The sequence below is a fragment of the Lissotriton vulgaris genome, chromosome 1_2, assembly GCF_964263255.1.
Source record: "Lissotriton vulgaris chromosome 1_2, aLisVul1.2, whole genome shotgun sequence".
Taxonomy (NCBI): domain Eukaryota; kingdom Metazoa; phylum Chordata; class Amphibia; order Caudata; family Salamandridae; genus Lissotriton; species Lissotriton vulgaris.
Genome location: NC_141686.1, coordinates 211,505,648 through 211,520,263, shown reverse-complemented (window position 1 = coordinate 211,520,263; position 14,616 = coordinate 211,505,648). Strand labels below are relative to the sequence as shown.

The 14,616-nt window shown below is 40.6% G+C and overlaps 1 protein-coding gene across 1 annotated transcript; it reads right to left on the bottom strand.

Annotated features, from left to right (window-relative positions):
• Window positions 1-1,583: 1,583 nt before the first annotated feature.
• Window positions 1,584-2,519, bottom strand: LOC147735008 (olfactory receptor 5J3-like). The gene has a single exon (XM_086952560.1). The coding sequence runs from the start codon at window positions 2,517-2,519 to the stop codon at window positions 1,584-1,586; it is 936 nt and encodes a 311-aa protein (XP_086808686.1).
• Window positions 2,520-14,616: the final 12,097 nt, after the last annotated feature.

The following is a 14,616-nucleotide window of genomic DNA, read 5'->3' as shown; positions in this document are numbered from 1 at the left end:
ACATTGATGCAACATATGTACATGGGAAGCCTGGGAATATTAGCCCTATTTCCTAGGTGGCCATCAATCACAGCTGACATGTTTTACCCTCCTTAAACATGCTTAGTATTCTTGACCCTCAAGCCATCACTGTTTGCTAACCTGATAGAAATGTCTCCAGCTCTGTCTTGAATCTTTGAAGGCAAAAGTATATCCATTGACTAGTGCTGATGTACTGTCTCACAATAACATAGAGTCAAGGTCCTGCCAATGATGCCTGCTTGCCTATATGGAATGTATCCTTAATGGCTAGAGAATCAGAGGAGTTGTTGCCTTCCTGGTACATTCTGTTTGTAATTTAACATTCACACGTTTCAAACATAATCTCAGTGGTATCAAGCCCAGCTCACATTGGTACCAAGACACCTAAAAAACAAGTAGGTGTAAAAAACACCATCTTTAAACAGTTAAAATAAATGAATTTACAAACACTTATAATTCTTCCAGTATGGCATCATTTCAAATTTTAGTGCAAAAGGGAAGACAGGGCTATTCTTTTTTACTAATGAGCTGTTAACTACAGATCGCTAAACTTAATAACTACAATGAAGGCAAACAGCTGTGTCTGGTATAATTTGCAGGCTCAAATCAACAAATGGACCTGTTTCAACAATTGTTTAAATTTTGAAGTTCTGTTCTCCAAATGTCAGACGTCTCAATTCACCAAATTATTATAGTTAGCTGATGTTACAACACCTCCCTTTTTGCCCCTATCAGCATTACAAGCAGTTAGATGTTACGTTATGTTATGTTACACTGTGATATGTTATGTGTATTTGTAAATCACCGCAAGTTTATTCTGGTGCTGAACAGGTGTGAGTGCCCAGCATTACATAGGGTATGTTGATTAACTGAAAAGACAATTCTTCAGATTCTTGCAGAATTCTAGAAGAGAGGAATATGCTCTTATGTAGAGTGAGATGCTATTTCATGTTTGAAGAGCAATGTAAGAACATTCCCATCCTCATGATCTGGTTCTATGTATGTAAGAGATGTGTGTGAATAGGGGGTCGGTGGAGCTTAGGTGTCTTGGTGGTGGTGGAACAGATGTCACTTTTCAGGTAGTGGTGCCAATTGTATTTAGTGCCTTGAATGTGTGTGAGAGATGAGTTGTTTTGTTTTCCCAGCTTTGAATGTCATCCTGTAGTCTGTGGTACAGGTCTGTAGAGTCTTACAATGTACACTCCAGAGCGCGCCAGGACACTCCAGAGTATTAGTGCTCGATATAAATTTCTTTATAACATAACATAACATACACCACTGAGTTGGTCAATTGACAAAATAAACCATAATAAAATACAAAGTGAAGAATAACCCTAGATATAATATAATGTTTTGGAAATTGGTACCATGTAACATCATAGCTTCACAGAATTGCACCCCATAACATAATGTAACACTAACATAAAATCCAGGCTCCAGGGGTTATTTGGGTTTGATCTCACCCTAAAGGTACTTGAAATACCACCAGATGTATTATTAGAATGTACTTGAAAACAATGTAATTCCTGGTATTCAAGACTTTTGATTGTAAAACTGAAAATCTATAAAATGTTAATTCTCTGGATTACTTTCCTCAGGGCCCCCTTCACTTCTGAGTTCCTAAGACTGTATATCAGAGGGTTCACCATAGGCACCATAATAGCATAGCACACAGAAGCGATAGCATCCAGTCCTGGCAAGTAAATGGATTTAGGTCGAAAGTACATGGTGAAAATAGTCCCATAACTGAGGGAGACACAGGTGAAATGGGATGTGCATGTGGAGAAGGCACGCTGTCTCCCCTCTCTTGAACGGATCTTCAGAACAGCCATGAGGATAAAGGTATAGGATACAACAACAATGATGAGAGAGCCCATTGCGGCAATACCACCAAAGACGAAGATGAAAACCACATTAAGGCTGGTGTCAGAACAGGAGAGCCTCAGAAGCTGTGGGAGATCGCACACAAAATGAGGTATAAGGTTGGGCCCACAGTAACGTAGTCTTACAACACCACAAGTATGGATTAATCCATGGAGGAAGCCTCCAAAATATGCACTGAACAACAGCTTACCAGTAAGTGTTGAATTCATGAGCAGGGAGTATAGCAGTGGGTTGCAAACAGCCAAGTAGCGGTCGTAGGCCATCACAGCAATAATAAAGCATTCAGTGGTAGCAAATGACCCAAAGAAAAACAACTGAACAAAACACCCTAGGATGGAGATAGTCCTCTGAAGAGACAGGAAGTCAGCTAGCATCCTGGGATTAACTGTGCAAGAATACCAGAGGTCTACAAATGACAGCTGGGCGATAAAAAAGTACATTGGCGTTTGAAGGCTGTCAGACACCCATACCAGGAGGATCATGCCAACATTTCCAAAAATAGTGACAATGTAGACCAATAAGAACATAATAAAGAGCACAGGTTGGAGCTCTAGCTTGTTGCTCATCCCCAGTAGAATGAAGTCTTCTACCATGGATTGGTTTCCAAGTCCCATTTCATCACAAGGTCATCAGGGTCCTAGAAGAAAAACAAAGTAGAAACTCAGATTGTTTTTAGCTTGTACCTTGGGTTGGGTAAGATCTTTCAAAAATGTTGAGCTTCAAAAATTGTGGAACAAATCTTCCACAGCCAGAATATTGAGTACCAAAATATTGTAGTGATTATATATATGTACTCACATAAATTCATCACATCCAGTAAATTAACTAGCAATATATTGTAAAAGTGACTTTCTTATACACACATATATATATATATATATATATATATATATATATATATATATATATATATATATATATATATATATATATATATATATGTATATATTATTACCACTCTCTCCTCTTCGAAGAGCAACGAGCCACACACCATCAGTCAGGTTTGATTATTTCTTTATTTTAGTGCAGTCCTGACGCGTTTCAGTCGAGCTACGACTTTCCTCAGAGGCTTCTGCATCTGCATTCCTTCATTACCATCGAGTTTCCTCCCATTATTTTAAAGCCCTCTAGTGGGCATCCATAATTGGATGTATAATGCATCCTGGGATTTGTGGTGATGAAAACAACCCTCCAGTGGGTAATGCCATATTCAATTCAAAGTTAATTTTTGAAACAAAAGTGTGTATCATTCACTGATGCTCCCATCGGGAAACCATATCAGAGCCAGTCTTTGGTAGCGTCTGCCATCCCTAACCACTTTTCGGGGTTCCAAGGAGTTCATTTTGCTGGCGGTGCGATCCTCTGGGCGGAACCAAGCCCGTAAACATTATTACCACTGTCTCCTCTTCGGAGAGCAACAGGCCGCACACCATCAGTCAGGTTTGATTATTTCTTTATTTTAGTGCATATATATTTAAAGAACGATCAGCATATTTTCTCCAACGTCGAATGAGGAAAGAACATTGGTATATGGTACAAAGTGCTTTATTGGAGACCCCTCAACCCCCCCAAGACGCGTTTCACCTTACGACTTTGTCAATGTTAGGTTTCTGTGCAAAACATACGACAATTTCATATCATGAATCCTCACAAGATCTATGTAAACAGCGATGATGGACTCAAATTCATTTCACAATTAGCGCGGTCATCTTAAAACATGTTACACAAAATACAGATCATTGAAATGTCGATGAAAAAAGTGCTTTGTGCAATTGTGATAGAAACAAATGTTGGGGAGAGGAGAACATTTGTGTTAATTTCATGGTGCAGAGTATACCATTAGCAAAGTTATCATTTTTGCGTTAACATTGCATATATCACATTCAATCACTTGGATTTATCAATTAGTATGTTCTTATTCGGTGACCCCCACCATGTTTTTCACCCCAACTTTACTATCCAGCCCTGAATGGGCTAACATATCAGTATCTTATAGAGAGTGAAGGTCAAATTATTCTTTTTAACACCCTTCTGTTCATAAATTTATTATTATCAGAGTAGGCATCAAATCTTGTGTTCTGTTATTGATGTTACTTTTAATGTACAATGATTGGTAGTGTATGTTATTATTAAAGTCATAGTGCCTTTCACCATTATAGATGTACCCAAAATTCTTTTTTGGGGGGGGTAGGGGATGGAGGTGACCTAGCATAGGAACACCTCCTAAAAGTGACTGAGTGAAATCTATAATATTTAATTCAGTCACTTTTAGTCCTATGCTACATCAAAACCCTGCACCTGCTTGAAACAGGTGTAAGGATTGACACAGCTTTGTGAGCATAGAACCCCAAGAGCATTTCTGGAGCTGCGTTGCACTTGGAACGCAAGTCAAGAAATAGACCACCTTCACAACACAAATACATCACATATCTGTGCCGTTTTTGCTCCATAATACACTACATTGTAAATACGGTGCATCCATTGTGCTGATATCACAGTGCACAATAACTGCCATATCTCTGGGAATGTTGCTTGACAACATTTCTCCTATTATTTTTCTCTGGAACGCCCCCTTTGCATCTCATTATAGATGCAAGGGGAAGCGTAGAGAAAAAGTGTGCTAACATGCGAATTTGCGTGTTAGTATCCTGTTGCTGATAAGGAGATAATTTTATCTCCACTTTCTTGGCTTTTAAAGCCAAAAAAGCAGAGATAAATCCCTTGATAATATGCCCCCTTGTTCTTTATGTGTTTTCAGATCTTCCTCCAATGTTTTCAGCTCTTTTAGGATACCTTCTCCATCCTCCCAGGCATATTTTACGAGAATCATTAACATAGCTTTTGAACTTCTAGCCGAGTATTCCAATCATTCCTCAAGCATTTTTTTGGTTGGGTATTCATACGAGGCAGTTGTGTAAATGCATAGTCCACGTGGACCATCTCCTTGTCTATGTAGTCTTGGAGTGAAATTACCCCCCGCTATTTAGATGATTCAGCTTTTTTACATTTTTCACGTTTTTTTTGTTTTTCATGGAGAGCGGAATCTTTCAATGTCGGTCCTTTCATGGGTTGCTCTTGCCAACAGGCTCAGGGCAGCTGCCCTCCTTACTTTTCAAATGATCTTTATTGGATTTTTACAGCAATAGTTACCACCCTTCCCCTCAACCACCCTGGTCAGACAAGTACACAAAAAAAATAACATAATACATGTTCTATTGAAGGCAGCATAAGTGTTCTAAGGCATCATACATTTAAGTCTAGCATAAAAGACTAAAGCAACAGTACTTTTGAAGACTAAACAAGAAGAAAGCAGAAGCAGAAAAAAAATAAGAAAAAGAAAATTTAACATAAGCTAACAGCGTCAGCGTCAAGTTTGAACTGTGCTCTGAACCAAACCCTAAGCCAAACTCCATTGTAGCAAAGGAGACCAGATGTTTTGTCCCCTAATCTGACAATGTTTAGCCTTCCATTTATAAATTGCAACCTCCAGATTAAAGATCGCTAAAAGTCTAGCTAACCATTGTTGGAAGGACTGAGTCAATGGATCTAGCCACGCAGAGGCTATGCATTGTCTTAGAACTGCCATTGCAATAAAGATTAGCTCATGGCCGTCACCCGGAGGATCCGGCTCGGCGGCCCCTAGCAAAATGACTTCACTGGTTAGGACTATATTTCGTTGTAAGACAGTAGTCGAAAATGTCTCTATATCTCGTATTAACTTTGTAAGCCCACTACACAAGGAAAAAATATGAACAGAGTTGGCTTTAAAAGTATTGCATCTAGGACAGTATGTTCCCTTACCATTTCCCCATTTGGCGATTTTGTCTGACGTATAATAAAGAGAAAAGCAGGTTTTATAGAACTGTGTCTGAAGTTTGGTAGACATGAGAATGGATTGGGAAAGAGAATAGGCATGTTTAAATCCCTCAGCAGATATGGCTACTATATCTTGTCAGTTCGGGAAGTTTTCTCTAGATCATCCGGAAGCATTGCTATAAGCGAGAAGTAAAATCCTCCAATAGTGTGGGCCCTGGATTGGATGATTACCTCAAAAAAAGCTGTTTCTTCACCCCATACTTTCCCTCTGTGTTCTCGTATAAGAAAGTCCCTTGTTTGTAGGTATTTAAAGAAATCTCGCCAATCCAATGGTACTCAGTTTTCAACATTTCAAAAGATGTAATCCCGGTTGGGGTGACAAAACAACCTAATTGTGACAATCCTCCTTTCTGCTTCCTCCTCCATTTTTTTGTGAGTTGATGTGATTTGTGCGCTTAAAAGAGAGAGTTCAATAGTGCCAATGTCTGGTACGCGGTATAAACTTCCCCCCTTCCTTATTTGTGTAGGAGGTTCCTGCTGCCATAGAGAGAGATTGTAATTGCGTGTCCCTTTGCCTGACAGGTTCTCTAGGTCATAAAGTTAATATAAGATACTTGCTGACATCACCTTTGATTATACCAAGTTGGGGCCTCATACATATGTTCAAGATTGTTACACCATAGGGGACAGAATATGCCTGAATGTTGTGACTCAATCAGTCAACATACAATATTCCCCTAGTCTATGCTTTATATTCTGTCATTCATTTTGGGGCATGCATACACCCAAGGCTCAAAGCTACAAACCACCGTCCAGAGACATACAGTGGTCTGGCCAGAGTAAACGGGTGCCGGAAGAAATCACACATGTCTTCAGACCCATAGAACACCCCCCAAACCTCCCCTCCACCCCCAACATGGGCCACCTAACCTAACAAGGACAGTCACTGTCCGGTGGCTAAGCACTTTGAAGAGTACCATCTGTCTAACAGTTTCATTCTCAAATACAATGCTATAGAGAAAGTACAGAAAAGTACAAGAGGGGGGAACAGAGTCCTACACCTCAGGCAAAGAGAATCATTGCATATCATAGAACTCCAAACCAAAACCCCGGGAGGTCTAAATCTAGATGAGGAATTGGGAATACATTTACATGAAGACCAGATTCCCTACCAAAGAAACAGAACTAGAGAAATATAACGATCACTATAACACTGACCAATATATGCATTGTGTTTTAATGTGATTTTGTGTACTTATTGATGTACTGTGGTTTTTAATAATTTGATTGATTTTACATTTTTAATGTTTTCACTTAGGAGGAAAGGAGGGGGCCTACTCATGGGAAGAGATGCTGACAGAAGTCACCTACCCTTTTCTTCAAGATCACATAGTCGTGGGTTAAGAGCACCTTGTAGAAAAGTACATTTTGACATTAGGTTAAACAAAAATATTTTCTGTAATTAAACATGATGATACCAACAAGGGATATGGGTTCTCACAAGGTGAGAGTGTTATAACCAATCTTAGTGTCCACCAATCACATACATAAGACAAAACATAGATGAGACAACCATATCAAGGAGATCAGTCAATAGATCTTGAATGCTTCCACACCTTAGTTCTCTAGCCACTATGTGGGGGAAATATGTCAAGATTCCTACCATAGGATGACTATAGGAGGAGAATACTGAATTCAATGTTAAACCAATTCCTCACAGCTAAGAAGCCGCTAGTGTGAGTACACATATGAGCAGGTCACAGACTACTATAGTCTAGGATTTCCACACTATCGAGTCACAATAGAATGGACGTTTTCACAGTAGAAAGTCTGTTCACGAAGACACCCTGCAATATTCTAATGGAGACATCCTAGATTGGGACACACTTTAGAATTGAATTTCTTGTAAATTTCATTCAATTTTACATGTGTCCACAACATTGGTGTAAAGAGATAGAATATTTCAAACAATAATCATGGTCTAAATAGCCATTTCTGAATGGCTGCTGTGGTAACCCAGTGCACCATTGTTTCCCTGTTGTCCATTTTCTATGTCACAATTCTGTAGTGTAGTTCCTATATTCCCAATCGGCTCGGCGCATTGGAATAATATATCCTATAGATTTGACGTAGGACTTAGGTCTACTATGTCTCTATCGAATATATTAGACTTAATTGTGAGTGCCAGCTAGCTCAGAGGTCCCTAGAAACGTTCTCGAATAAACAAGAAGGGATTAGTTTCTGACAACCGCATAAACATGACAACTTTGTTTCCCCAAGAGAAAAACGTATCTCCAGAGTCGTGGAAACAATAGATAGATATTTTACTCAGTCAATCGTGCATGCTTCGTTTCCTCAAAGGTGCAGAGAAATAGAGAGACGGGCTTTTTCAATACAAGTATTTATTGAACAGTCTTCTTTCTCATGCAGAAGAAATGAACTGCTACAATTGTAATACTGACTGTAAAGTATAATGCGTACAGCAAGAAGAGTATTATACAATAATACTGTAAAAGCATGGTATGGTTTCTAAGCCATAAAATACATACGTAAATAAATAAATACTAAAATGTACTCAGCTGGTGCTTCTAAAATACGCCTACCCTGATGTACCTAACCTAAGTCTAGTACGAGGGAAGAAGTAAGTGAGGTGTAGTATAAGTTTGGTATTCTTTGCCAAGAATCTATTCAAGATTTCTCTTAGGGTCTAACCAGCTCCGTACCTTGGTTTAGAATGAAGAAGGTCTGGTATCTGTCAGTCTCAGGACTCGGTTTCCCAACACCCCGCAAGGGGACCTTGGAAACACTGGAGCTGGATTTCTCAGCAAGAGAAAAGACACCATCTCTCTCAGTGTGCCAGCTGGAGGTCGGCTTCCTTCTGCACTTGCTGCAGCAAGCTGTGTCGGGCAAGTAGATAGTCGAACTGCTCGAAAGCACCGTGTGTTTGCTAGGGCAAGTGTGGGCATATTTATACTTTGAAAGTGCCGAGTTTGATGTAAAGTTGGACATAATAATGTCTTCAAAGGATCGCAGTTCTTTGAAAACTCCATGAGTTCTTGGAAAAATCAATATTAAAACAAGGGGTACCTAACTGCTGAAGCCGAATTTTCCAAGAGATCGGTGTGGCTTTTCGGAACTAGTGGAAGTATCCATGCCTGTATTTGGACTGCATGGGCTATGTCTAAATATGGTTATGATTTCTATGCCTATATAAGGACAAGGGGGCTGATTCGCAGAACTAACTGAAGACAAAATCCTGAACTTACTACTTTTGGTATTCACAGAAGTTAGGATTTTGTCTTAAAACAAACTTAAGGCAGACTTAAGACAGACCTATATTAGGATTCTGTCTCAAGTCTGTCTTAAGTCTGTCTTAAGACAAAATGCTAACTACTGTGAATACCAAAAGTAGTAAGTTTAGGAATTTGTCTTAACTTAGTTCTGTAAATTGGGCCCAAGGTAATTTATACCTATATAAGGGCATGAATTGGGAAAATTAAACTTGGGTCCAAAAATGCTATACAACAATTCAACTATGTAAATATGTGCTTGGACCACAGACCAGTGTTTGAACAAGGAGACGTGATTCTCCAAAATGCATTAGCGGTAACTAAATTCTTTGCTGTTGATACTATCCCCTTAGAGAGCGCTTTCTTCGTATCTGTCATTATTTTGTGTCCGGTGGTCTTTGGTATCATAACTTGACCAATGTTCTAACAGTGCAAATATATTAATAAATCACGTAACACCAAAAATTCATATGTACACAACTAAATTAATAGTTAAAAGCCATAAAATTTATAAAATGTAATCAATTGCAGAGCATGTGTAGTGGCTGTGCGGCTGGGCATCTACAGGTAATAATGCAGATCCTCACAGATGTTCAAACCCCCGAAGGCTTTACTGTCAAGTTCAATAATGTACTGGGTTTCCAGCTGTCTAAGCGTCTTCTCATGTTTTCCTCCTCGTTTGTTGATAGGCACGATGTCAATGACAAAATACTGGAGCACATTAAGAGTATTGTTATGCTCCAATTTGATGTGTCTCGCAACGGGATACGTAGGGTCTGAATTGACAGTTGCCCGGAGGTGTTGCAATATATGTGTGAAGACTTGCAATTTAGTGCTTCCGGCATAACGTAACCGGCAGACACAGTTTAAAACATAGACAGCAAACTCTGTTCGACATGTGAAGTATCCATTGAGCATGATGGGAGAATCAGAGAAAACGGTTGAATAGGAAGAGGAATTCACCCCAAACTTGATGGCACGGCATGAGCTGCACTTAAAAAGACATTTTTGGGGGGTGAGCCAACTGCTTTTAGTATCTAACTCAGGACTAGTTTTGACTAAATCACTGCGCATAGGGTAAGCTTTGCGAAATGTAAAATTGGGTTTGCTGGGTAGTATCTGTTGAAGTGGAGCATCGGTAAGCAGTAAAGGCCATTGGGAATTGATAATGCTTTTAATGGCATTAGCCTGTTTGCTATAAGTCGAGATGAACCTGCAGGATATATCATTCAACCTACTATCATCTTCTGTGTCATCAGTTACATGGAAATGTAGACATGGCTGCATTGCTAAGTTTGTTGACTGGTTTCAATAGCTCTTGTCTATCTTTGCCATTGGCTTTTTTTATGGCTATGTCCAATTTTTTGGAATCATAGCGTCTCTCCATTAACCTTTCTTTTGTGGCCTGCTGTGCTATCACTGGAGTAGTATTGGAACGGCACGCCTTCCGGATACGCAAAAATTTGCCGTACGTACGCCTAGACGTAGTTTGCTGAGGGTGAAAGCTTGAGGCATGCAATAGTTTATTGCCTGCTGTCGGTTTCCTATATAAACAATTTTCAATTACACCCTTCTCAATAAACACTGTGATATCTAAAACATTGATGGTTGTAGGATCAATATGTGCCATAGAATTGAGGTTGTAATCGTTCTTGTTGATGACATCAATGAAATTACAGACTTCAGTATGTGTTCCCTCGCACACAATAAAAACATCATCAATATATCTCCTTATATGAGCAACATGCTTGTCAAAAAGTGCTTTGTTATCGACCTTGAGAACATGCTCCTCCCATCAGCCTATGTGAAGACACGCGTAGCTGGGGGAGAAGCATGCCCCCATAGCAACGCCCTGTTTTTGTTTGAAAATCTTGCCATCAAACATGAAAATGTTGTTATGGAGACACCAGTGTATAATTTTAACCAACATTGCATTGTGTTTATACATTGAAATACACCTATGTCGCAAATAATACCCTACAGGATTTATTCCATCGCTCTGTCGGATGCTTGTATACAGAGCGGTAATATCTAATGTTAAGAGCAGATATTCATTGGATCATTGCACTGAATTCAGTTTCAATAAAAAGTCACTAGAGTCACGTAGTTAGGAAGGCAAATTAACCACAAGATCTTGGAGGTAAAAGTCTACATAGCTCGAGGTGCATTTGAATGTACTGTTTTTGGCTGAGAATATCGGTCTTCCAGGCATAGAGTATGTGCCTTATGAACATTGGGGATTAAATAAAATGTAGGAAAGGTCGGAAATTCTTTGTTCAAATATTTAAATTCATCTCTGGGGATGAGACCTTCCCTCTGCCATGTGGTGAGTTCATCCTTGAAATCTATGTTCATTTTCCTGACAAAAGAAGCATTTGTTTGCTCATGGTATTCAACGTTGTTAATATGCTGATAGGCTTCAGCTCTGTAAAGATGCTTATCCCACAAGACAATGTTGCCTCCCTTATCGGAGTTGATGATGACCACAGTAGCATTGTTCTTTAACACCTTCGCTGCGGCGGCTACTCAGCCGCAGCGCTAAGGGGGTGGGGCGGTTCAACAGTTCAGGCCCACCATGATGGAGCGCGGGCTGGATACAGGACCCATTCAGAGCCCACTGAGTACTAGTACCTTGATTCTGCTTGCAAGCAACAAGATCTGTCAGTAATTCCACGCAGCGGCAGTAATGCATTGGGGTGAGTGAGCGATGGGTCAGTCCTGATGCGGTGAATCCATAGCAAATGGAGCAGTCCCTCGTGAGATGCATGATCTGGAACCGCTCTGTCATCAGCCGCGGTAGCGCTGCGCTGATGATGGAGCAGTTCCGTCATGGCCCGCTCAATGTGCCTGCGCGGCGCTGACTTCGCGCCTGCGCGGCACGTTCTATTGAGCAGGCGGGGCCATGACGGAACTGCTCCGTCATGAGCACAGCTCAACCGAGGCTGGTGACGGTGCGGTTCCATCACCAGCATGGGCGCGCCGCACACGGCCCCCTCACCCCCTTAGGAGTTAAAAGAAGCTGTGGGTATGAATTATAAAGTATTGAATTTGTACCTATTTTTGTTGATCACAGAAAAGCACTAAATCAAAAATAAATTTGTAATTGAATTTGTTGTAAAAAAAATTAAATATGCCAATTGTGGATAGGCAGAAGTTTATTTGTAAAGAGCAAATGCAATTTAGAACTGGAAAGCATGGTAAAGTGCTCCCATTTCTAATGGCAGCAAAAATGAAGTTGGCAAAACAGTAAAACTGGGGAGTCAAAAGGCAAAAAGTCTGGGGGAACCCATACCAAGGATGCCTGGCCTGACAATAAGATTATGGGGCACTATGATATCACTAACCTCTCCAATATGTTATCGCATGCCAGTAGAGATTAAATATTTTTATGGAAAACAGGATACTATGCAAGAATAATTGTCTCAAGTATGTTGTAAATACCTTACAGTATCTCAGGTGTGATATGGTTTTGCTCAATTACAAATGGGCTGATGTTCCTGCACCTTGCTGAGTGTAGGAAATTCATCAGTAAAATGAAATGTAACTCTGGTTGCAAGCACACCCTAATTCATGCCCATGATCCCTCAGCATGACCTCTGTCCCCTTCCCCTGTCCCTCAGTCTTTGCCACCCTGTCCACAGCTCCAACCTAGCCCTGCACTGTCCTCTACAGCTCCCTTTTACTACCAGCTCAGATCATTTGGCAAATGATACAGTTCTTCACATGTAATTGCGATTTTGAGTGAACTTTCACCCAGAAAAAATCCCAGGATGGACTTGGAATAGTCATATTTAAACACAATGATACTGGCTACAAATGTTATTTCCGGCAGCGTGGTATTTCCGCACCTAATCCAAGCCACTTGTAATTAGCAGGATAAGAAAAAAAAACATACACATCCACAGTAAATTACCTGTATACACCTTGTATATTGCTGGTGGAATTCAATTTCACACAATCAGTTAATATCTTTATTTCGACTTAATAGGCCACAAAAGAACAAGATAAATACATAAATACAAAATATATAAAAGTAAATAAAAATTCAGAGCATATACAAAAGATAGTGGATAGTGGAGAAGTGTGGCTCACTGGTTAGAGCAGGCAGACCCTGAAGCAGAGGTCAGACCCGGGACCAGGGTTCAATTCCCGACGCGCCAGGGTCTTGAGCTCAAATGTCCATGGACTCGATAATTCTTGCTTCGGTGCCTGACCTAATCGTGGGTTCACACTCTGCAACTCTGGGCATTAAGCTTGCTTAGTCTCCACAACGGCCCCCCGCGGCGGGATGCCAGGCTTTCACTTTGGGGATGCCCTGTAGGGGCTATCTCACAGGGAAAAGCCAGGACGGGTTCCCAAGGCAAGCGCCGAGATACCCCTTCGGGGGTTGATTCAGGCGCTATATAAGAAACATAATAATAATAATAATAATAAAAAAGAACTGAATAAATATATTATAGTAAAACCAGGAAAATAATGTTTAAACATTAAGTAAACAGCAGCACTAGGCAGACACCTTTTTCTTTCCCCGGGCTGCCCTTCAGCAGCCTCGGGGACTGCCACCCCCTGGGGCTTGTGTATTAATGTGTGGGGGCCTCCAAGTCCACCCAAATCCCAGGGACCACCGCCCGGAGCTTTTTGTAAATATTAGCGAGGTCAAATGGCCCCCGCTGTCCCAGGGCTCTTTTTGAAAAAAAACTCAAACCCTTGTGGGGGGGCTTCAGCTCCCCACACACCCCAGTGACCGCCATTTCCCGGGGCACTAAAATGCAAATGCAGGCTTACGGGGACCACCACCTCATCTTGGCTTTAAACACTTTGGGAGGAACAACAATGCACATTGTTTTTAAGGCAGTCCATGGAATTGGCCCACCATTCTTTGGGCGATATTTCAACTGGTACAGGCCAGGGAGACTCCTCAGGTCAGCTGCACTTGGGCTGATTAAGACCCCCACGCATCAGGAAAATGTGTTGGGGGCAGATGTTTTTTTTGAGGGGCTACTCTGGCCTGGAATGCCCTCCCGGTGGCACTCCAACTGTCCACGGACCTTCTGATGTTTCAGAGAAGCTTGAAAACGTGGTTGTTTACAAATTAAACCTTGGGCTTAGCTAGGGGAGCTATTATTACAGCGCCAGAACACCGTTCGGTAACAGTGCGCTTTATAAATGTTAAAATAAATATATAAATAAATAAACAGCAGAAAGGATATGGTCATGTTATGCAAAGCCAACCACATCTGCTGGTTGCATTTGGAACATTGTGTGGTGAACTTGAAAATATGGTGAACTTGTGACCTGTCAGTTAAGTTGAATGTTGCATGAGGTGTTGCAATGGAAACTGCCATTAAGCAGACGGGGTGAAGAAGTCAGTTGAAAAGGGTTATTATCTATGACCAATGAAAATGTGTTTTACAATTTGAAAATCTCTGGGAAGCAATGTCATTTGTTGCTTATGTGCATTTGTATGGAAAAATAGAGGGAAAGATTGCCATTACTGGTGATTTCTATTGACTGTGTATAAAAGAACATCCTGTCTCAGAGTGTGAGATTGTACATTCAACAGAGAAAATATTTGACACTACTCTAAAACTGTGTTGTTTGAAAT